Source organism: Macrotis lagotis, chromosome X (genome assembly GCF_037893015.1).
Source record: "Macrotis lagotis isolate mMagLag1 chromosome X, bilby.v1.9.chrom.fasta, whole genome shotgun sequence".
Lineage (NCBI taxonomy): Eukaryota > Metazoa > Chordata > Mammalia > Peramelemorphia > Peramelidae > Macrotis > Macrotis lagotis.
In genome coordinates, this window is record NC_133666.1 from 379,562,071 (window position 1) to 379,589,573 (window position 27,503).

A 27,503-nucleotide genomic window follows, 5' to 3' on the forward strand; every position below is an offset into this window, starting at 1 on the left:
AAAATGAAGTAACAATAATATTTATCTCTTAGGGTTGATGTAAGAATAAAATGGTGGAAGTTATTAAGTACCTCCTTAAAATAGTATATAAAACTTAGACTTTATTACTCTTATGAGTGAAAAATAGGAAAACCTATATAAAGTTTAGTAGACCTGGTCAGAAATTAGAACATGATTTCTTAATGCTTTTTTGTTTCATGGATCCATTTTGCCATAAAACTTATGGTCTCCTTAGAATGTATTCATTAAGTAATTGAAAAAGGTATTAAATTTCAGTTAGTAGGGTGAAAAACAAAAATGTAATCCATTCCCATCTCCAGTCCCCTCCTCCTCATATCTTCATGTTCATTGATCCCCTAATATTTATTCACAGGAGTCCATGGACTTTTAAGAGCCTTTGAATTAGATAAACCAAAGGAAAATTTGACAGAGATTACCTTACAAAAATTAGGGTAAGGTTAAAATTAGGAAACCAGGTAAGAAAATCAATGGAACTACTTAGTAAGAAAAATACAAAAGTATACATATTATAAAGCATTATTTATAATATAGAATTTGAAGAATATGAGAAAGAACATTTGATTTATAGCTAGAAGTTAAATCTTAACATCTATGTAACCTTTTTTTTTTTTTGCAAGGCAAACGGGGTTAAGTGGCTTGCCCAAGGCCACAGAGCTAGGTAATTATTAAGTGTCTGAGACCAGATTTGAACCCAGGTACTCCTGACTCCAGGGCTGGTGCTTTATCCACTATGCCACCTAGCCACCCTTACATCTATGTAATCTTAAGGAGAGTAATCTCATATCTCATTTCTTCACTTGTAAAGTAAGACTGGCTAGATGATCTCTCTGGTTTCTTTCTAGCAATTAGGTCAGGATCCTATGGATCTTAGACTTAAGTTTATGTTGGTAAGAAATTACTTTCATTCTAACATTTCAACTATCTCATTTTCAACTGTAGTAATGCTGAGAGAGGAGAGGGAAGACTTCAGAAAGGGCCTAGGACAAACCTAAGGATATGTCTAAGAGCAGAATTCCTCTGGGGTAGTGTCATATAAATAACTTCTCCCTAAATGCAATGATTGGTCCCAAAGTCAAGTAAGAAGGAGTTAGAAAAGTAATAGAGTAAAATGAGAACATCCAGCTTTGTTTCACTTCAAAATAAATCATCCAACTTAGCAAAGAGAAAGCAAAGCCAGAGGAAAAAACATGTTAGAAGGAGAGTAGTATTTCATCCCCAGAAACTGATTCTATTAAGATTCTATTTATATCAAAAGGAAAAGAATATCAATGTTATCGAAAAGTTAGAAAATAAATTAGACAGTAGTTAAGACTCCTAATTGAGGGTAGATATTTGATATGCAAATACTGTTCTAATTATACCAAATACATTCCTTTTGGGAAATAGGAATGAAAAGAATACTATTAGAAGATGAAATTTATGCAGTGCTTTAAGTTTTGCTAAGCACTAATATATATATATATATATATATATATAAATCTTTAAAATGGGGAGGGTTAGACCAAATGACTTTTGAGATTCCTTCCAGTTCTAGATCTACAAAGCTATGACCTTAAACTGATATTTTTTAATTAATTAAAAGTAATTAACATATTCTTCTGATAGACTTTGAGAATCAAGGCAAGTCATGTAGTGCTTTAGTGGCCTAGACCAAATTGTGTGTTTATAGATTGTGGAACTGACCTACACTGGTAGAAGTCCATTCTGCATTATGCAGATGAGGAAAGTGAGACTCAGGAAAAAAAAGATTATGACTTGCCTCACAATCAATTCCTACTAAATTATCTGAAATAGGATGTAAACTCAATCTTCCAAACTTTAAGTACAGCCTCTACTTTATTCCCTTTATCATGGTCTCCCCAGATTAGGTCCTAGAGCTGTGTTTGAATAAAAGTATTCATGTGAAGCAGGTAACTCTATAAATGATAGGCTATTGTTTCCAATATTGTTTCTCATTTTTTTTCATAGGTCTTTCAATTCTTCTGATTAATTCAGGAAGAGTCAAACATGTGTTTGATATCTTTGTGATATCTTTTCTTTAGCCAAGCCTGCCTTCTCTCTCAGGGGCTGGGTTTCTTTATCTTGGGTGGAAATCAGAGGGAAGTAGATTTAGGCTTGAGGTAAAGAATAAAACAAGAAGTAGTTAGCTCTAAAAAAGTAAAATGAGCTGACTTTATAAAAAGTACATAGCAGTGAACAAAAGAAAATAAACAAGGAATAAAAGAAAAGTTGGGAAGCTTTGAAAACAATACCTAGTAGTTTTATACCAAATCCTCTCTTATGGTCTGCTGTGTACAAGACAATTTTTTTTCCTTTTCTCATTTTGTATTAAAGCTTTAATAAAAATATTTATAAAGAAAAAGAACAAAAAGAAAAATATTAAAGTGAAATATATCCAACACAGAAAGCAGAGATTTTATACAAAGGTTGCTAACTAGATCTTTAAAAATCAGAAGTAATATAAATAACTAGGTGGCACAGTGGATAGAATGCCAAAACTCATCTTCCTGAATTTCAAAATTGGCTTCAGACATTTACTAGCTATGTAACTCTGGGAAAGTCACTTAAACCGGTTTGTCTCAGTATCTCATCTGTTTAAAAAAAAATGAACTGGTGAAGAAAATGGCACACCACTTTAATAACTGCTGAGAAGACTCCTAATGGGGTCAGAAAGAGTAAGACACAACTGAAAAATGACTGAAAAGAAGAGAGACAGCAAAAATCATATGGTGACTTAAGTTGTAAGACACCAGATCTGTAGAAAGGAACTTTATCCTTTGTTTTTTCCAACCTTTTCTTTCTTTAAATAAGGAAAAGAGGTCTCTAAAGGTTGGGGAACTTTCTCAAAGTTATACAGACAGTAAGTAGCAGATAGGATTTTTATACCACTTTAGTCTAGCTCCAAAATGAATATTCTTTCTAGTTTTCAATGCAGCTACATGATTAGTAATCAGTTAATTAAAAGTATTTTGTTCCCTAAATCCATTTCCCATATCAATCATATATCAAAGGAAGCAGTTTATGACCAAGAGATGGAGAATATCATTAAAAACAAACTAGATAATTTTGATTACATTAAATTAAAAAGCTTTTGCACAGACAAAACCACTGTAACCAAGATCAAAAGAAATGTAGTAAATTGAGAAACAATTTTTACAACTAGTATTTCTGACAAAGGACTCATTTCTAAAATATACAGAGAACTGAGTCAAAATTTAAAAAAAACAGTATTCCATAATCAAAAGACGGTCAAAGGATATGCAATGGCAATTTACAGATGAGGAAATCAAAGGAATCCAGTCGTATGAATAATTGTTTTAAATCATTACTTATTAGAGAAATGCAAATTAAAGCATCTCTGAGGTACCACCTCACACCTTTCAGACTGGCCGTTATGACCAGAAAGGCCAATGATCTATGTTGGAAGGGGTGTGGGAAATCTGGGATACTAATGCACTATTGGAGGAGCTGGAAATTCATCCGATCTTTCTGGAGAGCAATTTGGAATTGCGTCCAAAGGGCAACAAAAATGTGCATCCCCTTTGATCCAGCAATACCACTATTGCGTCTATACCCTGAAGAGATTATGAAAAAAGGAAAAAACTTCACTTGTACAAAAATATTCATTGAGACCTGTGTGTGCTGACCAAGAATTGGAAATTAAGTGAATGTCTTTCAATTAGGGAATGGCTAACAAACTGTGGTATATATATGTCATGGAACACTATTGTTCTATTAGAAACCAGGAGGGACGGGAATTCAGGGAAGCCTGGTAGTATTTGCAAGAACTGATGCTGAATGAGATGAGCAAAACCAGAAAAAACATTGTATACCCTAACAGCAAACATGGGGGTTATGATCAACCTTGATGGACTTGCTCATTCCATCAGTGCAACAGTCAGGGACAATTTTGGGGTATCTGCAATAGAGAATACCATCTGTATCCAGACAAAGAGTTGGGGAGTTTAAATAAAGACCAAAGACAATAACTTAGGAAAAAAAAAACCCTGTTATCTTATGTAATTTTGCTATCTCTTATACTTTATTTTTCTTCCTTAAGGATATGATTTCTCTCTCATCGCATTCAACTGAGATCAATGTATAACATGGAAACAATGGAAAGACTAAAAGAATGCCTTCTGTGGGGGGTGGGGGAGGGAAGCAAGAATGGGAGAAAAAAGTTATAAAACTCAAAATAAATAAAAGCTTTCTAAAAAAAATCATACATCATCAAATACTGTCTTTGGTGGGACACTAATCTGAAACTGATTTTTACTTACTGGAAGTATTATGAAGACTTTGAAATGATGTATCACCTAATTTTGTAAAAGTATTCCAACATTTACAAGTGTTCAAAATTAATTTAGAAGGAAGACAGCTTCTTAACCAAACTAACACAATTCATTAAAAAATTTAATGAGTCATACTTCTAAGTAAGGGCTTGTAAATTCTATTTCAAGGGGCTGTATGAGCAGTGTTGTTTCAACAAAGTAAATCACTACTCTGGTTTCTCTGAAAGCCCCATGTTCTTTGTTTTTAAAGATGGGTGTTGGGAAAATAAGTTTTGAATTCAAACTGCATAAAAAAAAAGAAGTAATGTTTATATTACTTGTCTATGTAATGAAAATTCCCAATAGTAACTTGCCCGGGTATCAAGAAGAAAAACTACTGGAAAATAGCTTAAATTGCTCCATCATGCTTTCCCCTCCTTTCTTTGTCCAACAAATTTTCTATTATTTTAGTAAGAATGTTACCATGGGTGTCAAATTATAAATAAAAGCACAAAATTCTATTGCATATATGCTTTGATATGATCTACTCAATGCATCTTGGTTCATCAGTCCATTCCTGGCTTCACTCCTTCACTCTATTTCTCTACAATGCTTGAAATATCTCCATAGAGAATAAGGCCAGTTATGTCTCCCAATTTTTCAGCCTCTACTCCAGACTCACTCCATCCCCCCCACCCTAATTCAACCTCCCTTTTCATTTCCCCCATCAGAATTCAAACTCTCTGGCAATAGGAACTATCCTTCTTCTTTTTTTTTTTTTTTTTTAGGTTTTTTGCAAGGCAAATGGGGTTAAGTGGCTTGCCCAAGGCCACACAGCTAGGTAATTATTAAGTGTCTGAGATCGGATTTGAACCCAGGTACTCCTGAGTCCAAGGCCAGTGCTTTATCCACTACGCCACCTAGCCGTCCCTACTATCCTTCTTTCTACTTGTATTTGTATTCCCAGTGCAGTCCCTGGCACATGCTAAAGCACTTAATGTTTATTGACTTGGTTTGATATTGATACAAAAAAATCAGGGAAATACTCTATTATATTAATAAAATTAGCGCTAACTGGTGAACACACAATTCACACCTTAAAATGATCAAAATCTTGTAAGTTATTAGAGCTAATATTTAAGCTATTAATTAAATACTGAATATATCTCAAGATACTTTCTTAATTCTATTTTCTGTTCTATAGTTGCCTTATAATTAGGAGTCATTTATCACAAACTCACCGTTAAGTGACCTTCATGATGATCAGGAAAATGAATGAATAAGTATTCTGTAGCTACCAACTGCATTATGGAGTCACCCAGAAATTCCATTCTCTGATTATGACCTCTGAAAAATCAAACATACAAAAAAGATCAATAAGCACTCATGGTGAAAATAAATAAGATAAAGATCATTTAAGAGTATAAATGTTCCTGGTCTATTTTGAAGCATAAATCAAAATTAATTAAAAGACAATGAATAGTGTTTTGAGAATTTCCTAAGTGAGAAGCGAACGAACTCTGCCTAATAATAGTTAATACTTGGAGAAAAAAATTTATATAAAAAAACCTAATTTAAAATTTAATCAAATAAAAATAATGTAGCTAGAATAAAGGGTTTTTAGCATTTTTATGTCACAGAATCTTCATTGGCAATCTGGGGAAGTATACAGGCCCTTTATGAGAATAATTTTTTAAAGGAATACAATAAAATACACAGGATTACAAAAGAAGTCAGTTACAGTGAAATAGTTATTAACAAATAAAACACACAATTCATGAATTTCTGGTTAAGAAACCCTAAAGGTGGTGATCATTTATCTGAGAAATGTGAAAGAACACAAATAAAAGTAAAATTTGGTATCAGAGTTAAAACTAAGAGAGAGTAATTAAGCATATCTAATTCTTTGTCAAATATTCATTAGAAAAGTGTTTAAAAATCTAGATTCTAGTTCAAAATCAATACAGAAATCCATTAAAACAATAAATAAAAATTCACACTTTGAAGGATTTTAAAAAACATTTCAAAACCTGCTTTCTCCCTTTAAATATTAAAAATTTTGATGGATGTATAATGATTAGGTTTTAATGAAATTTCAGAAATGCCCTACCCTTTTCTGAATATGAATAGAAAACAAAGTGACCAAGAAAACTACATTCAGAGTTTGAGGTTTGAGGCTTCTCCCCGAGCATACAATGTAGTTTTCATTTTTTTCAGAAGAAATATGGCAAAAGTCAAATTCTAAGTACCTAAAAAAGGTCTTACTAATGCTACTCTCTCAAATGAAATGCTTTCACTCACAGTGTCAGATGATTAAATCCCACTGTTCTCAATGTGAATGCCCGTGCCAGAAGTCGAACATGAGTAAAAATGACCCCAATAGCTTCCTCAAACTCTGTAAGCTTCTGCAGTACTGGAGAGGTTTCAATAAGTTGTCGATCAGTAGTTGGCTCTTGTAGCTTCAGGGGGAAAAAAAAAATCAAGATGCATTATGTAAATTTCAGAACATGATTTGCTTCTATTCAATTATCCCAAAAACCAAAATCTTCTATTAGAGTAATTTATAAACATAAAGCAGAAATATTTGAAATCTAATTTTTTATCTAAACTCTTCTCCACTATCCCTCACATCCTTACCTTAACAATATTAATAAAAAACAGATTTAATATTTACAGAAAGTTCTACAATAGTGTTTTCTAATTCCTTACCACATTACAGGACCATGTATTGTACAAAGGGTATTTAAAAATCTCCATTCTGTACTGGCCCTTCAGAGTAATGAGGCTGCATAACTGTATAAGTGCAGGGACCCAAGAACAGAAGGAAGAGACTAAGTGAAGTGCCACAGTATCTGTTCTAGGTCACGTAACTATTCTGGGTCTCATTGTTCTCATCTATAAAAAGAAGTCTGATCAAAGGATTTCAAAAATTTCTTTTAACACTGACATTCCACAACTAACAACAATCCTCTTTCTGGTGACCCAAATACATTTTGGCAAAAGAAAAGCCTAAACCCAACTCACTCTAAAGAGTATTAACATTTTCTATTCAGTGAATATACATCTTGTGAATATTCACCTGACTGTTCGCTGCTGAGGGGATGGGGGGGGGGAAGGGAAAATGGAAGAAAATTATGTAATTTAAAAATAAGCATATGCGGTAGATGAATATTGAAAAAATTTTCTAACATGTAATTGGAAAAATAATTGAATTGAAAAAAACATTTCCTATTCAAGTGGAAATCAGTTCAAATTGTGAGCCTTCATAATCTGATAAGAGTAAATATAAAATTTAAAATCAAGATCAAGTTTTTGCCTAATTCAAGTCTTGTTGGTATTATCCATCCTTTGTTAGTGAAATGTTTGCAAGCACTCTGAATTACTGACAATTATAACAAAGTCTATGGGTGCAAAATGAATAGGAGTTAAAGTTTCATGAACATTAATAACTAGTATTAATCCAGAGTGCTTTAAAATTTTTAAATAAACTATGAAGCAAGAAAACAAAACAAAGTCAGTATTCTCAAAAATTGATAAAGGAAAGGTGTGCTTTTATAAACATCACCAAGATAACAGTCCTACAGATATCCAATAAAAATCATTATGTTACTGTATCATTTTCTTTATCAATAATCTTACAGCACCTAAAGTTAAACACTTGAATTTCTCAGGTACAAATTAGATAAAATTTAATCTCAAATTTGATTTAATTATTTTCCCATGAAACATTTTATTTATTCTCTTATCAAGATAGCAGGAAGATTGGCATCAAAATCATGTTTTACTATCATCTTGACACCAAATTCCTCTACACAAATAGCGGTATTTGCCATATGAAGAAAAGAAAGAGATGAGGAATAGGAAATTTAATTATCATTCTATTCATTACTCAATTTCCAATACTGTCATGAGAAATGAATTTCATAATATCTTCGAGATAATATCCAACAATACAAGTGTCAAAAAAAAACCCCTCAAACTTTAAAATAAAGCAAAACCATTAAATGAAGCTAAAGTATCACTTACTTGGAGTGGGTGTAGTGGATAATTAAGCCATACTTCCCGGAGGTCCTAAAAAATTGAGAGACATTTTTAAATTCAAAGGATTCATTTGATGTATTTCAGAATGCTAAATAAAATGTTATCATTTAAAATATATAACTATCTTATATGTTGCCTGAATTATTATTAATTCAAAATAATGAAGGCAAACTAATTCTTTTAAAGTATATTCACTAAATTAAACTGTCTTTAGCAGCTACAAAACAAAATAACCAATGAAGTAAAAAAAACAACAAAAAGTTAATATAGTTGCTTAAGTGCTTTTAAAAAACTTTTTCTAACACTTCGCAGAAACTTAAAATAGGTTATAAACAATAAATTCTTTCAATTCAAACCTTTTCATTTGTAGAACTCTTTCAGAAGTTTAGAAAGGATACTAAGAAGGATACTGATAAGTTAGAAAGAGTCAAATAGAATGGAAAAAGGTCTTAAGATCAAACTCTATGGACTGATGTTTTGTCCAGAAATGAAAATTTTGGATATGACATTATGTCAAAAAATTGTATCGGAAAGGCCTGACTAATTTTCCCTGATCCCACAAAGTTGAAGCAGGAGAATGTGGAAATCAGAGGCAGGCAGTTTTAGGATCAAGGTAAATAATACCTTCCTAACAAGTAGTTAATTTTAAAAAAATAAGATGAGGAGGTAGTGTTGGGTCTATTTAGAAGTTTGAGGATTCTCAAGAGTTGAATGACTAAGTTTTAGGTCACCAGAATCTTTTTATTATATACTTTTTCTTGTCTTATCTAATACTTCTTCAATTCAAGCTTCTTAGAGTTATCAAAATCATCTTAATAGAGAAATTTTTCAATGGTTTGCCTCTATTTTTAGGATAAAAGATAAAACTAATTAAGCTGCCATAGTCTAGTCCCAACCTGTATTCCATCTTATTTGATTTTACTCCTTTTATAAATAAAACATAGCAGTTAAACTTGAACCCTAATTATTCCAAGATCATATTTTGTCCTCTCCCTCCTAGGTGCATTTGTATAGATTATCCTCCATCCCTAGAATATACTCCAGAAATTCAAGATCCAAACCAGAACTCACTTCTTCCAAGAAGACTTATCTGACTTTACCTTTCCCCCATTCCCAATATTTCTTATAGCAATTTGTTTACCTTTTTGCAATACAATATCAAGTATATCTGTTATGGTCTTATTCCACCATTATACTCCTCAAATAAGGGATTGTGACCTATTTTTATCTTTGAATCTCTTGCTTGAAGGACAGCGTTCCCCCAGAACATAATCATTTAATGACAATTTACTGAACCTGTCTTTTCATTCTATTTCTGCTGTGGCAACCATAAATAATCTAAGCCTTCAATATCGCCCACTTGGATGACTTTAACAGTCATGTAACTAGCTTGGGAGCTTTTTATTCTCTCCTTATTCTATTATACTGTACACTTTCAATTTTTCCCCAATCTGAATTCTCCACTCCTGTTCGAATGCCACCATTCTCCAAATATACCATATTATCGTCTGTTTCTTCTACTTTTTGTCCATGCTATTCTTCCAGCCTGCAGTCTTTCCCCACCTGTCCAAATTCCTTTCTTCAAGTTCCAGCTCATGTTATCAATATTATTACTATAATTAGTTATATGGACTATTACTTTGTTCTACAATCATTTTCTCCTCCTCCCCTGAAGCATTATAACAGCTTATCTAAACACTAATTGAAGAATACATACATGCAAGACATTGGCATAGTTGTTGTAGAAGATACAGACAAGAATGAGAAATACTTCCAGTTTTTATGGAAAAGATAAGACAATAAATAATAGAGGCACATGGCATTTACGCAAATAATTATAATTGTGAAAATGAAACAGGAGAGACTCTAAAAGCATAAGGTTAGTTCACAAAAGGCAAAGATTACTTCTGGTAGGGAAGAAGAGTGAGGAGAGAAAACATTTCATTAAAGAGATGGAATTTGAGTAAAACTAGGGAAAATGGAATTAAGAAACCACAGAGGACAACCAAGCAGTATTAATTTTTCACAGCCAAATTACGTTAAGATTTAAAATTCTAGGGTAAGGAATTACATAATGGGAGCCACTGAACAATTCTGAGTAAGAGGATCACAAGACACTAAACTAGTAGTGATTTAAAAAATGGATGTGAAGAAATGACGATCACTTCTAAGATTATTGAAATAAGTCTAGGTTAGAGGTTAAAAAACCAATAATACTGAAAATAAACAATAGGAGATAAATACAAGAGATACTATGGAGTAGGAATAATAGGATTAACCAACTTGTTAGCTATAGGAAGTAAGGAAAATAAATAGATTCATCAAAATGGCTAAAGTTTCAAGTACAGGTGAATGTGAAGATGGCTGTGCCATTGAGAGAAATGAGAAATCAAATGAGGGAACCATTTTTTTTTTCTGGAGAGAAAAGATAATTAGTTCTAATATGGATGTTGAGTTTGAAGTTCTGGCAAGATAGAGATAAGAGAAAAAAGTACAAATCTGGAGCATGGGAGAAAGATTGGATTGCAGACAAAGATGTGGGCTCATTCAAGTAGTAGCTGATAATTGATAGTAGCAGTGGGAGTGGATGTTCTGTCAATAAAACACATAAAGGAAAAAGGGAACTATGAAGATTGCTAGAGATAAAGCAATACAGAATAGTCAAAGAGAAAGAAGATAAGGATGACAGTGAAGTGTCACAAAGATCAAGAGAAGACTAACCAAGCCCGAATGTCACAAACAGCAAGCATGCAGTATACCTCTAAACACCTTGGTTCTGTTCAGTTTCACAAAAGACCTGCACTTAAAAAAAAAATACAAAAACAAACAAAAAAAAAAGCACCTGGTCTTCAGGAACCCCATTTATAAAGCTGTAGTAAAACTGTTAAGACACTGAGGTCAACATAAAAGTATAGTAACGACTTGTTATTAATAAAAGTGCTTCAAGTCATAAAACAATTTCTTTCTGCAAAATATAGACATAAAGTTTAAAATGTCTGTTTATTTATATAGGAGGATGAGTTTCCTTCAGAACATTTCCTAAAGGATGAAATGCATGAATTATTATGTACATTTTGGGAAAAAAGATCTGAATATAAAAGTCCAAGCTATTTTTTTATACTACTCATTTTTTTTGAAGCCTCAAATAGAACAGTAATAAAAATACCAGTAAACATAAAAGGGTTCATAAGAATTGAGAACACAGATCTATTAAGCATTTTCATATTGTACTATGAAGATGGTTACAATAAATTATGATAATTTATTTCAATTTGAAGTGTATCCTGAACTCTTTTTTTTAAATGACACATTAATTCTTTGGTCTAATTAAGATATGTATATATATATATATATATATATATATATATATATATATATATGTATGTATACACACACACACATACACACACACACACACCCTCTCTTACATCAAGAATTAAAGATCCCTTAGCAATATGAAATTTCCAAATATAATAATTGTAATAATTGGTTAACAAGAGCTACTTTAGAATCTAGCAAATGTCTCAAGACAAAAATTTTCTAAAAGAATTCTTTATTCTCTCAATCTTATCATGCAAAATGATTTTAGAAAGTGACTAAAAGTTTTACTGAAATTAAAATCTTAAGAAAAGAGACAATTAGGAAGAAGAAATTCAAATGACTCAAATGAAAATACCTTGTCATTAAAGAGCAAGCGCCCAAATAACTGTTTAGCTTCTTCGAGGCTTCCTTCCAAGTAAACAGCTCCTATGTGACAAGAACAAAGTATAAAGGAAGAGTTGTAATAATTCAGAGAAATACTAATTCCTGTAAGTCCTAGTCCACCGCCAAAAGGAATTACCACATACATATACACAAACAATTCACTTCCAGAGCAACTTGACAGGAGCAGAAGTGATTATTTAAAAAACAATTTTCCCCTCTAATTGAGTAATGGACTTAAATGTAAAATAAAACTTTCCTTTAAATAAACATTAAAATTTTACAAAACAAAAAAAATGGAAAAAGCAAAAATTTTCTGAAGTGATGATGTATTTGAACCTTGTAAAAAGAACTGCAAGAGCTTTAGCTTTAGAATATGACCTTCTGCTTCTCATCTTAATGTATACTTCAGAGAAAAGGTATGCCTCTAAGATAAATCAAATAAAAAAATTAAGCAAAGAAAAAAAGATAAAGCAAATGCATTAGGAATCAAAATATAGTTAACATCTTCAATGTGAAAGAACTAAGTAATAATAATAATAATAATAATAATTCTACACATCACTAATTCTTATAAAGTACCATATATATATAAATATATATATAAATAAAATCTGATTTTAATCTCTACAACAACCCTGTGAGGTAGATGCTATTCCCATTTTGTAGATGAGGAAGTGAGGTTGACAGAGGATAAAATGACTTTCCTTAGTAAGTGACTGAGGCAAAACAGGAAGTTTTTAAAAATTAATCACTTGAATTCTATTCAGATGAAACAGTCAGAAGCTGATTAACACAAGCCTGAGCTCAGGGGAGCAATTCTGCTATTCAATGTAAACTGGACGACAATAGCCTCAAATAAGTATTGGAGTTCATGTCTACACAGTAAATATTAGCAAAGTATGCACACCAAATATTAAAAAAGAATTAAGATGATTGCTACCACTTTTAGAATATTATTGCTTATTTCAAGGATCTGTGATTTAATCAGTGTAGGTGCTCTCTCTACTGACAAGATCAAAAACTCTTTGCAGTTTAAAATGCTTTAAATAGTCTTTTTGAGCTGTTATGACTGAAAAAAATTCATCATCTAATGGCTACCTTTCTGCTGATGAGATTGTTCTATTTTAGGTAGGCAAGACTTCAGAATTTATTGTCAGGTTTATACCTGAAGGTTTACCAGATCTGTAGTAAAAGTCGAAATTGGCAGCCCTGGCTCAAGCTGGCAAGGCCTTTGAAAAGATACAGTCTGTGCCATACTACAATGAGGTATCTGAGGAGCATTGTGGTGGAAAACAGAGGCTGTCAAACATTAATCTGTTTTCCAAAGAAGCAAGCAAAAATAAAAAAAACGTAAGTACCAAAATCTCTGAAATGTGGTTCATATATTTAATATATATACCTTATAGTTTTCTAATTTTTCATTTAATTTTACAAAAGATAAATTAACTAAATATTTCAAAGCTTCCTCATCTGTTTTAGCATCAATAATTTTTTTTTTCAGGTTTTTTTGCAAGGCAATGGGGTTAAATGACTTGCGCAAGGCCACACAGCTAGGTAATTATTAAGTGTTTGAGACCGGCTTTGAACTCGGGTACTCCTGACTCCAGGGCCAGTGCTCTAATTCACTGTGCCACCTAGCCACCCCTAGCATCAATAATTTGAAAGCATTAAATAACCACTAATTAATCAGTATTCAAATTTTCCTGTCCCTAAAGGACCATTTTATTCTGCCTTATGTGAACAAATAACTGTTTAGCTTCTTCGAGGCTTCCTTCCAAGTAAACAGCTCCTTATGTGACAAGAACAAAGTATAAGATCTTGAAAAATGAAAGCTTTTAAAGCATTCCACAACTCTGTTCCAGTCTTATTTCATAATATTCCCTTATACACACTTTCTGTTCAGATCCAACTGGTCTGAACAAACTATTCCAATTTCTACCCTGTCCCTTTGCACAGGTGTTCTCTATTATCTAAAATTCACTCCTTCTACTTTACACCTTTCTACCTAAGGATTTTTAGGATCTCTCCCCATGCTCTTATTGTTGTTGAAAGAAATTTTTTATTTATTATTTCACTTATACTTTGTATTCACACAGCTATCATATCTTTTCTCCCCTCCCTATCCTACCTAAAGAGTGAAAACTCCTTGAAGACAAGACGAATTCATTCTTATATCTGTATTCTCAGAGGTAGACAGTTCCATGCTAATAGTATGCAAAAATGTCTGAATGGAATTAGATTCAATTCAATTAAGCATCTTACATCTGAAAATATATCCATGTGCCAAAATTTTACAAGAAAGAGTCTGATTTGTAAGAGATATTACCTATTAAGGCCTCAAAACAATTTGCCATAGCATGGCGAAGGTCTGATTCTCTACAGAGGTCAGGTCCATGAGCATAAAGCATGAAACGGTCCAATTCAAGTTTCTACAAATTTCAAAACAAAGTAATGTAAGAACAAATGCAAAAATCAAACCAAATAAAATCCATTACAACAATCTGACACTAAAATATCATTACAAAGTATTATAAAATCTGTCACTTAAAACAGTGACTACAGTCAGTTCAGTGCTACTGATGTATAGAGGTATTTTCTGAATGTGAGTCAATTCTGAATCTCTTTCTCAATTTGGATAAAAGTCCACAAGGTAATATGGGCTCTCAGAAAGCTTAAGTGTCTTAGCCAAGGTCATTTGGGCAACACATGTGAGAAGTAGGATTTTAAGTCAGGGTTTCTTGTCTTATACCATGATGGCCAGAACTGGTCCAATTACTTCTACAGAAACCTATGCTGAACCACAAATGACAGATTTTACATGGAATTCATCTAAACCCAAGACAACCCCTGCCCTAAAGTATTCCTGGGGCTTCAAAATAAGACTAGGATTCAAAAGGTCTATACCCTTCTTTCCTCAAATGTGTGGTGCTATTAATGGCTTCTATGTTGAACTAAAGGGAAATGATGTATTCAATGTTCAGTTGTACTCATTAGAATTCTTCAAAATATTCTTTTCATAATGACATTAAGTCTAGAGTTAGAACTTTGGAAATTCTTCATTATGCAGATGAAGAAACTGTGGACCAAAAGGTTAAGTAACTTTTCCAAGATCATGAAGAAAACTTTTGCAGAAAGAAGCAAAACCCATAAACCCAAATCCTATCATGCTGATTTTCCTCAGAATCAAAATAATATTATTATTAGACTAAAAGTCACAAATTTTTCAATGAAAAGTGAAAGGAACACATATTACTATTCTGAATTTTCAAATCCTATGCCTAACTTTAAATACTGTTACATATTGTTAGTAGCCTCTCATAACTCTTAAAATGCAAAATTTAAATTCAACAAACAGTTATTAAGTGCTGAAGTAGTACAGACAGATAAGTCATCCATTTAATTTTCTATGTATATACTAGATATTTGTTAAGAGAGTTGATATAAGGGTCACCTAGATAAGAGCATCAGCCATGGAGTCAGGAGGACCTGAGTTCAAATTCAGCCTCAGACATTTAATACCTACTTAGCTGTGTGACCTTGGACAAGTCACTCTTAACTGACTCTAAGTAAGACACCTAATCTTTTACAGCTCTCCAATAACTATCCAAGATTTAAGTTAAAAACAGATGTGATCTGGAGCTTCTTAAATCAATGAATTCACAGAAGCTGTTCAAAAGAATGAAACAATAAAAACATAGTGTGCAGTGAAGATGGAGCAAGGTATTAGCTTTTGAACCATCTGTATATAATGTGGCCATCTTAGTAATTCCCAATGCAAGTGACACGAAATTCTTAGAAATCATCACAGGAATGGTGATAGAGAATTTTAGAAAGGAAGTGTACAGTGCTGTATTATTTAACTCTTGTGCTATCCTAATATCATTATCTGCCTTCTCTATGGAAATTATTACTTAAAAATGCAGCCTCATGAAATAAACCCATTTCTATCACCTACAGAAAATAAAATCTAAACCTAAAATTCATGAACTCTACCTCTACTTCACAGCTTAAATAGGGAGATCAGTTGCCAGCCCCTCCTGAGTAATGCTTACTGTTATGAGGCTCATGAATTTCCTCATTTAAAAACACATCCTTTCCTCTAATTTGATTTTTTCCTTCCTTTTTTATCCTAAGGGGAAAGATTTATGTATTCAATTTCCTCTAATCTGGAAAGAACCAAGTTGGCTACTTTCATTTTCAGTATCTATTTCTCAGCCTGTAGCACCTATTCACAGTATTACCATCAGAACAGAAACCATGTTTTTACAGGTTCTGGACAAGTCATTGTATTATAGAACAGTTTTAATAATCCTCTAATGCTTACAGTTTAACTTACCAAGGAAACAATGAAAAAAATTTGTGAATATTAACAAGACAAATATAGGAAATATATGTAAAATATCAGAAAAAATTCTGACAGATCTATTAAATATTAAACTTTTAATGTAAAGATTATTTAATAGGCAAGAGCAGGTGTTGTCACACTGTTGTTTCTTTTTTCTGACCTTAAAGCAGTAGATCTAATTTGTGAGTAAAGAAATCTTTAGTCCTACAGACTCTCACAATTTTTAGAAGATCATACTAGAAAACATACATTATTAAGAAGTGAACCTTCAAGTACTTTATGTAGCACTTGTTAGTCTTGCTGTTACACCCAGTAAAAATAATTTAAAAATAAGAATAAAATAAAGCATTAAGTCACTGTTCTATAATATCATGGTCAAGGAATAAGAAAAATTAATTCCTAGTTTTGGCAAGGTAAAAATTAAAAAAAAATCATACTAGCCTATCATTAAGAATTAGATGCTTTGTTTCATCACTGCAGTTTGGGGCTGTCTGCAATGGAGAATATCATCTGTATCCAGAGAAACAAGTGTGGAGTTTAAACAAAGACCAAGGACTATTATCTTAAATTTAGAAAAAAAAAAACTGTTATCTTATTGTCTGATCTTGCTATCTCTTATACTTTATGTTTCTTCCTTAAGGATATGATTTTTCTCTTATCACATTCAATTTGGATCAATGTATACTATGGAAATAATGTAAACACTGGCAAATTGCCTTCTGTGGGGAGTGGGGGGAGGGAAGTAAGATTAGGGGAAAAATTGTAAAACTGGAAATAAAATCTTAAAAGAAAGAATAAGATGCTTTGAATCAAATTTTAACCTTTAAAACAGGTTAAAAAAATTAGAAATTAACATAATAACTTTTCCTGCACTTTCCCTATGTTCCTATATGTCAAATGCTTAACTCTCTGCTTGTACACATCTTATCATTTAGTTCATCTTTTATTAAGTCAACTCACTGTAGAATTTATTATCTGGTAGCTTAACTCACAAGTGCCCAAGGGAGGGAAGGAAGACCCCAAACCCAAATAAGAGCTAAAAATCTGTTCTGGATGACAAATTGTTACTTTCCCAAAGAACTTGAAAAAAGTCAAGAGTTGCTTGAGGAACTAATGACTGAGCTTCTCTTTATTCAAATGCAAAACTAGCTATAGATAGAAATGAAAAAAAAAAGTATGACAGACAAGAAGCTTAATGCTTTGGTACCTTTGCTAACATAGCAAGATGTTGGTTCTGAACAATAGCAGTGCGATAGGTTGCTAGTCCTCCTTCTTCTAGACTAGGAAACAGGTAGTATAGATGGACACTGGAAAAAAAATTGTATAAATCATGCCTAAAAGAAGTACTTCACATATTTCTAGTTGTTGCTTTAATTTACAAGGACTTGAAAATAATATCTGAATACAAATTTACTGGAGAAAAATGTTTTAGGAATTGTGTCTCATAATGGTTATTAAATAGCAAACAAACGACTCACTGAAAAACACACACACAAATAGGACCATTCACTAGAATCGCAGATGCTGACAAAAAACATGGGCTGGAAAAATCCCAATCATCACACTTAAGAGTGACAACTCTATTTACAAGTCCTACTGACAGAAAAGTTAGACATCATACATAGTTCCACTGTTAGGTTCCTAAAGGAGTTATTCTGAAACAATGCAGGGAGAAGCAAGACAAATAGGCTAAGCTGATTGGCTAGAACAGAAATTGGGGAAAGATGGGGAAAAAAATCTCAAACTTTGACGCATTATAAATTTTTGTGTTTCCTAAATTTCTAAAATCATTTTTTCAAGCCACTGTCATCGACTATTTATCTACTGAAATTCAATGGGATTCATGAAACTTCTTTATACCTTGGAGTAGTTGAAACATGTATGACAACGGCCAAGGAGGTAGGAGATAGGTAGAGGGGTGTGTGTGTGTGTGAGAGAGAGATATGTGAATCTTTATAGGATTTTATATTCAAATTTTTCTTTTTTTCTTCAGACTTTTTCTTTCAATTTTTTTTTTGGGGGGAGGGGGAAAGTCAATGGTTTTGATAGAATGTAGATCCTAGGGAGGAAACTTCTCTACCAATGCAGCTTAGCACCTGTACTATAACTTATCTTAAAACAGAGGTTCTAAAACTGTAGTCACAGAACAAATGGGAATACCTGAAAGCCCCTTCAAGGGATTCGAAGCGGTCAAAACTACTTCCATAATAATATTAACACACACTGATTTCTAATATAGAAAATATCAATAGATACAAACAACATGAACAAGAATTCTTGTAGGGGGAGAAAGGACAAGAGTCCTTAACAAAATTTGAGAGTATAAATTGGTCTTGGCACCAAAAAATTTGAGAATAGATATCTGAAAAACAGTGAGAAGGTAAGTATCTTATTCAGGGTCACATAATCATTATGTGTCAGAGATGGAAAAACCCAAGTCTTTGACTCCAAAAGCTGTCTTTTTATCATAAGTTGCTTACTATCAATGAATTTTAGAAAATGAAACCTTTCCATTTCCTCCCATAAAAGCTTATAAAATATTTTGCAGCAATAGTTGTATTTATTTTTAAAATATAAATATTTTTTAAAAATATATTTTTAAGTGCTTCATTTAAAAGAATTACTCAAAGTTCTATAAAAGGAGTAAATTCTGGAAAAGTATCCCTACCATATGTGGCACAAATGCTATATTATGTACAATGAACTGTCTATTTGTTTCAGCTTACAACTGGAAACTAGTAAACAACAATTCATCATCACTATCATTTGTTATTGTGATATGCCACTATACTGTTAATCTATTATATTAGCTCTTCAATTATAGCTAATCTTTTCATTACATGTTCTTTCCATACTAAACATTTTGAAATTTTCAAATATTCTAGAATGAGACTTTAAAAAAATTAAGAGAAACAATATTTGTCATTCTTAATCACTCATCCATATTTCCCTTACAATTAAAAGGCTAAGAGTTGATAAGGAAGATAAATGAAAGAAAAAAAATAGCATTTAAAAATATCTCTTCCTCTATAAATTACACCTAAGCTTGAAGGCACCTAGTCAAAAACTGATATCCTACAATTGTGAGGAATTTTAATAAGAATTTAACAGGACAGACACAACTTTTTAGCTTGTAACTTTGATTACACAAGCAGTGAAAGCAAGATACTAAGGCACTTTGTAGGAGAGAAGCTAATTTTTAGCTTCATTGAGTATAGAAAAGACTGAACAGTCAAAAGTTTGCTTATTTTATTCCATTAAACTAATTGCAAAGAAACCATATGAGATGAAGTACCTGGAAACAGCACTAAAATAATGAGGAAAGAACAGGAAAAACACTCACCTAGTTAGAAATTCAACAACAGCATCACCCAGGAATTCCAAACGTTCATTGTGGTTAATCCTGTACAGAGAGGATTATTTAAAGGAGCATGTATATGCATAATATGTATACTTAAAGAAAAAAAAAACAGGGTTTAGTTCTTAGATTAGAAAATACACCTACTTGGCTATTTCTCAAAGACGCAATGCCATTAAACCACCATTCCCAGCACTAAAATCTTAAGAGACTCTCCTTTTAGAAGGTGGCTTTTGGAAGACATAAACATTTTGGTAGTGAAGATTTCATTTCATTTTATCATCTGGAATAGTTTTCCTTATTTGTCAACATCCCAAGGAAACAGGATTTAAAGGCCTTATCAACTGAATAGAAATAATGTAGTAGAGTAGAAAATGCAAATTATCTGTAGTCTAAGACTCTAAAATTCAAATCTTTAAAACCTGCATGAGTGATTGGTTTAGATGATCTGTAAGGTACCTTCCAATTCTAAATCTAAGATCCTATGACCCAAATAAGAGTAAATCTTTCCACCGAGGTGACTAAAGGCACACTTTGATCCATTCCATGTTCAAAGAATGACCATAACCATATCCTCAGAAAGATCTTGGCAGTCATCTTTCTGCTAAAATAAGTTTCTGGAAACTTTATAAAGTGGATCATCTTCTCATGCTTGAATAATGTTATAGTCATAGTGATTTATATTATATAGTTATATAGTCACTTATCGCTAATAAGTATGACTTTAAAGAATCAATGTCAAATCAGCAAAAGCATGTTAAACTATGTCATAATAATAATAATTTAAAATAGTAAAAATTTATTTTAAAGTTCTATCAGATGGTACAAATACACTGATTACATTAATCAAGGGATCCAATGACTATTCGGTATATACACAAAGCATATTAAAGACCCTAACTCTACCTTAACATATATTTGACTAAAAACAGTAAGAACAGTTATACTTAGACTCTCTTGAGGAGAGTAACTGCTTCATTTATCTTTATAATATCAGCACTTAACATAGTGTTTGACACACAGTAGGCTCTTAACAAATGCTTACTAATTACTTATATTTCAGAAATACTTTTATAGACATTATCTCATTTGAGCCTAACAGTTATTCTTACAACCAAGAAGCTAATGCTGTTAGTATTTTATAGGTGAGAAAACTAAGATCCAAAGATATCAAAAAGATGATTCTAAAGGTCATAAATTTAGGAAATGGTAGTACTAAGAGAGAATGCAAGACTGGATAAGTACTCTTTTCACTTTAAGAGAATAACTTTACAAATAATATACCATGAAATTCATTTCATTGTCAATAATTCTGCTTTTCTCCTTAGAATTTAGATGGTATTTGGGGGAAGATTTAGAATATCCAGTTTCTCCAAGGCACTGTGGTGTAATGGATAAAACTCTGACCTTAGGTATTGGAATTATTAGCAAATTACTTAACTTCTCTGAGATTCAGTTTCTTCATCTCTAAAAGGAGAGGACTGAATTAGATAGCCATTAAAGACCATTACAGATCTAAATCCAGGATCTCATAGAATCTAAACTTCCTGTCCAAGAAAAATTTGAGCACCTTATTTTTCTTGTGAATAAATTTCCTTATACCAAGAGTTATCTAGAAATTATTCCACTGATTTTGATTTTTTCCATTAAGTACTAGGATCAATCCTCTCAAAAAGAAATTCTTTTTTTTAACAGTTGATACCACTAGTATTTAAGTAAATATGTAAATGCTCTTAACAGTAAAAGATGACTAGATACAGTAGATTATTAAGTGGTTTCTTAGTTTTGTTTCCAACTTTTCAGACTCTTGCTACTGGGGTGGTTTTGACACTAAGGGATGAAAATATCTAGAGGTTGACTCAGTGTCACTGGTCCACACAAAAACCTCTAACTACTATTACAAATATTCATTTGCAGTTTCCTAAATCTAACTCACTAGGCCACATGAAATGAAGTCTAGATTCCTAGACTCAATGAGAATGGAGAAAAGTCATGGTGGATCTTTTAAGGGCTGAGTTGCCTATTTAAAAGATGCTGAAGACTACAATGAAGCCTACTCATTTCAGAGATCAGTTCTTTTTACCACAAACTTGGCTCTTGCCTTAACAGCCCCCCCCCCCTTTAACTTCCCTGACCTGACCAATCTTTTTGAGTATCTGACTATGACTCTTATGCATTATGTACCCCAGACCTATAGACACTCTACCTAAGCAGACTATGCTTAATTATTTCTTTTGTACTCTCCACATTGGTTAAGATTGCAAGCACTTAGCAAGCTTTCAATAAATACTTGTTGATTGATTAAAGAATTCAGGCTACCAGTAAATGTAAGGATAGTACATACGTTTCCTGGCTATAGCAAACATATAGCTCCCAATTTTAAAATTTTAAAATAAAAATAATATTTCACAGGAAAAATCTGCTAAATCTGATTCTGATGAGACTATTTTTGTAAGGCCAAGAAAAAATGCCTTGTGGAAAAAATGTAAGGACTCATGTAATTGCTTATAATCTGCTTCTCTCTTATTAAATAAAACAGAACAAACATTTTCTAAGGTAGAATGCTGCCTCTGAAATTGGGTTCAATCCTACCTCTGGCATTCTATATGTGACTTTGAGCAAGTTACAATTTCCTTAGATCTCAATTTTCTCACCTATAAACTATAAGTTTATAAACTGAGTTTCTAACTAACTGGCTTCTGAGGTTCGATTCAGTTTTAGATCTATGGTCCTACGATTAAATCACCATACCATTAATACCATAAAAAATAAACCAAAAAAAGAGTAATGCAAGGATATAAAAAGTACTAAAAGAAGGTCAGTACATAAAACTATTTACACTGAAGCCTAAAAAGAGTGACTATTTATTTTTAACAACAAATGCTGAGGCATATAAAACTATGATATGTGTTTTGCAAAAATTAAAAAAGGACAATGCAATTTCATGGAATACTAAGGGGGAGAAGGGGTTTAGAAAATAAGAAAAGTAGCTTGTTAATGATTATTTTTTTGATTTTTTGATTATTCTATAATTTTATTCAACAAACTATAAATCCCTTAAGAGAATCGAAATGACTGAATTTACACAGTATTTTGAATAATTACATTGATTTAATGAGATTTTCATTGTGATCTAGTTTTATAAAATTTGAGAGAATTAAGGTTTTACCCAAGGTACTTAACTACAAATGTAGATTATTATTAAAATTATTTAAACACAGTCAGTGTTCTCAGTTGTTTTAGAAAATGGGATGACAGTCAAGGATTAAGAATTTTTCCCTTTATTAGAATATACTCTATTGAATCATTGTTATAACTAAACTTACAAAGTGATCACACTAGCATATGAGTTATCAAACTAAAATTCATTTTAAAAATTTTTAGGTTTATGTTGTTTTTTAAATTAAGTTTTGGGATTATTAGTCTTTGTTAGGGAATATGTTAATACTTCCTCTGATCTTCTATGTCATTTTCAGAGCTAACATAATTTTTAAAATCACATTCTTTAGATGTTCTAATAAGAGTCTGATGTCTCAGGTCCTCATGTTTATCTGAGTAATAAACAAACTATTACATTGTGAAAACAGGGTTAACATAGAAGCTACCAAGTTTAACAATGCCAACAGGCACATTTATAGGATCACTGTACTATTTTCCAAAGAAAAGCAATTAGTAATAAGGTCATTCTATCTTAGAATTAATTTATGGATACTTAGGTCCTGAAGCATATAAATCATATAATTAGAGATTCAGAGTTGTAAGGGACCTTAAAGATCATCCAATTCAACTTGCCATGCAATGCAGGAATCCCTTCAGTATCCCTATGGGTATACAAGACTCTTCTCTAATCTCTAATCTATGAAAGTTCTGAGCAACAAATTTATTATTTTAATAGCCCAGCTGCTGTCCCATAAACAAAAAAAAATCTAACTATATAAATCCTTTGTGCTTCCCTATTATGTAAATGCTATAAATGTTAATAATGTTATAAATATTATAATGTTATAAATAGCTCATTTCTTCTACTCCTTTAGACACTTAAAACAGTTAGCAATGACTGTCAATTCAGTCAAATCAGCAATTCAGTCAATACAAACTAGGACAAATATTGCTGCCTTTGTGTAACTCATCTCAAAAGGTTTTAAAGATATGTAGATTACTTTTATATTTTTTAAATCCTCAAACCTTAAGAGACCTTTTTATAAAGACAAAATTTCTTCTTAATTTGCAATAAAAATTAAAATTCCACTGACAGAGAAGTAGTTAGCTTCTGTTAATAGCTTTAAAAATTGGTGGGTAGGATTATTATTTGGCAACTGAATTCTAGCTAATACATTGTGGGAGAAATAATTTATTCTATTCCAATAGGTAACCAAATTAACAGTTGTTAATCTTAAAAGTGTCCAATAATTTTTTTTAACTTTTTGGGATCCTAAATGAGATTTAAAAAATTAAAAGGATTTAGTTACTATCATTTCTTTCACTCACCTGGTGTTTTCCTATTCTTAATCAAAAATATCATTTTGAAATATTACCATAAAACTAAATTCCAGCTAAAACTCTGCAAAGGGATCCCATTTGCTACCATTCTTGGGAAAAAAAATCTTCATATATACATACATATATATACATACATATATATATATATATATATATATGTATATATCAAGGAACCCACTCTTCATAGATTTCTGAACATAGCAATGGTTGTTTTTGGCAGTATGACTTTTTTTATGATTTTGTTGCATTTACTTTACCATTTCACAATACCTTCTAAAGTTATTCAATCCAATTTTACAATAGGAAATTCAGTAACAAAAAAAAGGAGAAAGTGAATTATTTAAGAGAATTCACTATTACTGAAAAATAACAGTAGGTAACCAACCGCCTCAAGACTCTTAACACCCATCAGACTTCCTTTGAATGAAGATTATAAACTGTGAAGTGTAGTTCCAATACGGCCTTGCTGTGGACTGCTGAGGAACAGCAGAAGACAGACCAGCCTGGTTGGTACTTAGCCATTGAACTGAAGGTCTTTCTGAGAAAAGGCTTTGGGCTAAATCCTGCAAATAATAGCAATGGCCACAAATCAAAAAAACAGTAAGAAAAGACTACTTGTTGTCTTGGAGTTATCACCTTTAAAAGAAAAGAGATGAAAATAGCAGTAATCTTTGAATTACAGTACTTGGACTGCATGCAGCTGTAACTGTCTGCTTTGAAGATATGAGAAACATGAAGATCCTGAGACTTGTACAATGCTAGAAAAGGTATAGCTGAAACAGCAAGTTAGATTTCGGAAACATCAAAAAGCATTAACGGAATGCCAATTGCATGCACATCAATGTAATAATTGTTTAGCTAACTTTAAAATTATTAAATTATCAGTAGCTAAAACACAAACTGGTCACATAGAATCATGGCTCTCAATGTCCCAGAAAGCGAGAGTGAGGACTCTATAGTTGGATAATACCATTCTCATTTCAGAGTACTCTGGTAAGCACAATGTGAAATTGTTTGACCACCTTTAATCAAGCTTTAAAATGAGATTTTGGTTTACTTCTAGAACAAGGGAGATCAAGACAAGTCAATTACGGAAAGATGCAACACATGAGGAAAGAGGGGGTTGGGGGGAAAAGCTGGTAAAATAAATCATTACCACACTTTTTCAATTGCAGCACTTATCCTAGCTGTGTAAATGTCACCCTTTACTTCACCCCATCTTTCTTTTTTTTCCATGCAATCATTATTAGATTTCTATAAGTACTTCTTTTAAATAATCATTCTCCATAGCATTGCTGTATACTTTTGGAAAACACACAAATACACACACACACACACACACACACACACACAAAACACAAACACACACAAGAGAGATCTCTAAAGCAATTTCCTTTCCTTTCCCTCAAAAAAAAATAACACATTGTCCTTCATTTACAAATATGATACACTGTACTACTGAGCTCCTCACGGGATATCATTTTCCAGTGGTGGTGACAGATTTGCGCTGATCCATCCATACTCTCCTCACCTGATCTTCCTTGCACTCAAGGGCACACATTTGTGAGACGGCTTGCTGGAGTTCGGGTTCAGTCTGTGGCTGTGGAACAGAATGATTCTAACTGGCCCCCATAGGTATTGAATGAATGACCTTAGTTGGCCTCATTAGCATGTGTTCTAACCAACTGAGCTAATCAGCCACATACCACATAACCTGAATCCATATGGTATTCCACAACATTTAGAGAAGGGGAACAGATGCTTACAAAGATAGCAGCTATTACATATGTGACTGGAGCTGAAGAGCCAAAGTGAAAGAAAACAACTGGGGAAGGGGGGGGTTGCAGAAGAGGGGAATCAAATTTTACATGGGAAAAAAAACTATGCTAAACTAAAATGCTTATTTGTTTCTTATAATCCAAAAAAGAAAAACAATAATGAAAATATTTATAATGATAAAATACTGTTTTTTGTGTTTTAGAGTACTCTGTAAAAAGAAATATACTAACTTTTCAGAGTACTCTTCAAAAAAGTACATAAATAAAAGCATCTTTTAAAATAATACAAAGCAGGAAACCGAAATACAAGATTTTTGTTTTGTTTTGTTTTTTTTGTTTTACCTGGAAGGAGTAGGGTCATCTTGACCAAGGCGTGACATGATATTTATTAAGGTGTTAATTCCTATTTTCAAAATAAAGAACAGAGAGAATACAAACACACATGCAAACACTGTTTGAGAAACAAACAAAAAAATTACCATCATCTATTTTGTGTCAACTAATTTTACAATGGAATAACTTGATAAGTTTCTAGAATTACAAATAAGTAAAAAATTTATACTTAATTGAAAAGTATCCCCCCCAAAAGAAAGGACAATTAAATGAAATTCAATTATCGGAGAAAAATCATTTTTTAAAAAAGTCTTATTATAACAATCAAAAGGAACTACTTTATGAGTACCAAGAGACAGTAAAAATGACTTTTAAAAAGTTACAAAGTAGATCATTCCAGAATTATAATAATCCAAGGGCTCTTCCCTTCCCAACATCCTTGAAATAGCAGTATAGAGTAAAGGTTGAAATGCTAGCAGAAAAAAGAACATCTTGAAAATAATCCAAGCAAACCTTTTTTCCTCATGTGCATGTGATGGACTTTTCTGTCTCCATATTTTGGTTGGCGTATCCCACAGTTGGATAAAGAGTTGCGCGCGTGATCAGGATTCATTCCAAAGTTTAGGTGATGACTGGGATGAGTCATTGCCAGCTAAAATTTAGATTAAACAAATTCACTTATACAGTCTGAACATAAATATCACTTATCTTTCCTTCCAATTCTTCCCACCAAAGAATGAAAGGGCTATTTTCTTGGTATTGCTCCAACCACTAGTCAAATCCTGACCCATTTCCTTGACCCAATCCAAATTTTTAGGTATAGCAGTTGTAATTTCAGGGGTAATAGGAAGAATTCTATTTAAAAAAAAATACCTCTATACAACTCATGTGAAATTCTAAAATTAAGGAATCATTCTTTAATGAGTCATTTATATTCATAAGATAGTTTATATGTTTACAAAGCACTTTGCTCACAAAAACCCTGGTGAGTTAGCATTCAAACCTAGACACGGGGCTCCAAGTCCAGGGTTCTTTTTACTACAGTAAGCTTCCTTTCAATTGCCAATGCCTTTAAGTGATAACATTAAGACATACCAGTCACTTTATACCTTAGTAGGAATGATTTTCAGATCTTTTCAATACAGTGGGAA

General features: G+C 32.2%; 1 protein-coding gene across 5 annotated transcripts in view; it reads right to left on the reverse strand.

Moving 5' to 3' along the window:
• DROSHA (drosha ribonuclease III) overlaps positions 1 to 27,503 on the reverse strand; it is a 97,195-nt gene that overhangs the window by 13,535 nt on the left and 56,157 nt on the right. For 3 of the 5 annotated variants that reach the window (XR_012471664.1, XM_074201716.1, XM_074201717.1), the window contains 10 exons: positions 26,866 to 27,004; positions 26,362 to 26,422; positions 25,773 to 25,841; positions 19,727 to 19,786; positions 17,591 to 17,690; positions 14,365 to 14,467; positions 12,010 to 12,080; positions 8,319 to 8,363; positions 6,594 to 6,751; positions 5,534 to 5,639 (listed from right to left, as the gene is read on the reverse strand). Coding sequence is in view for 4 of the 5 variants with exons in the window: in XM_074201716.1 (XP_074057817.1) it covers positions 5,534 to 5,639; positions 6,594 to 6,751; positions 8,319 to 8,363; positions 12,010 to 12,080; positions 14,365 to 14,467; positions 17,591 to 17,690; positions 19,727 to 19,786; positions 25,773 to 25,841; positions 26,362 to 26,422; positions 26,866 to 27,004 (912 nt within the window). In the remaining variant the exon portion in view is untranslated. The remainder of the gene's footprint in view (positions 1 to 5,533; positions 5,640 to 6,593; positions 6,752 to 8,318; positions 8,364 to 12,009; positions 12,081 to 14,364; positions 14,468 to 17,590; positions 17,691 to 19,726; positions 19,787 to 25,772; positions 25,842 to 26,361; positions 26,423 to 26,865; positions 27,005 to 27,503) is intronic. The other 2 variants (XM_074201718.1, XM_074201719.1) reach the window with 1 other exon arrangement.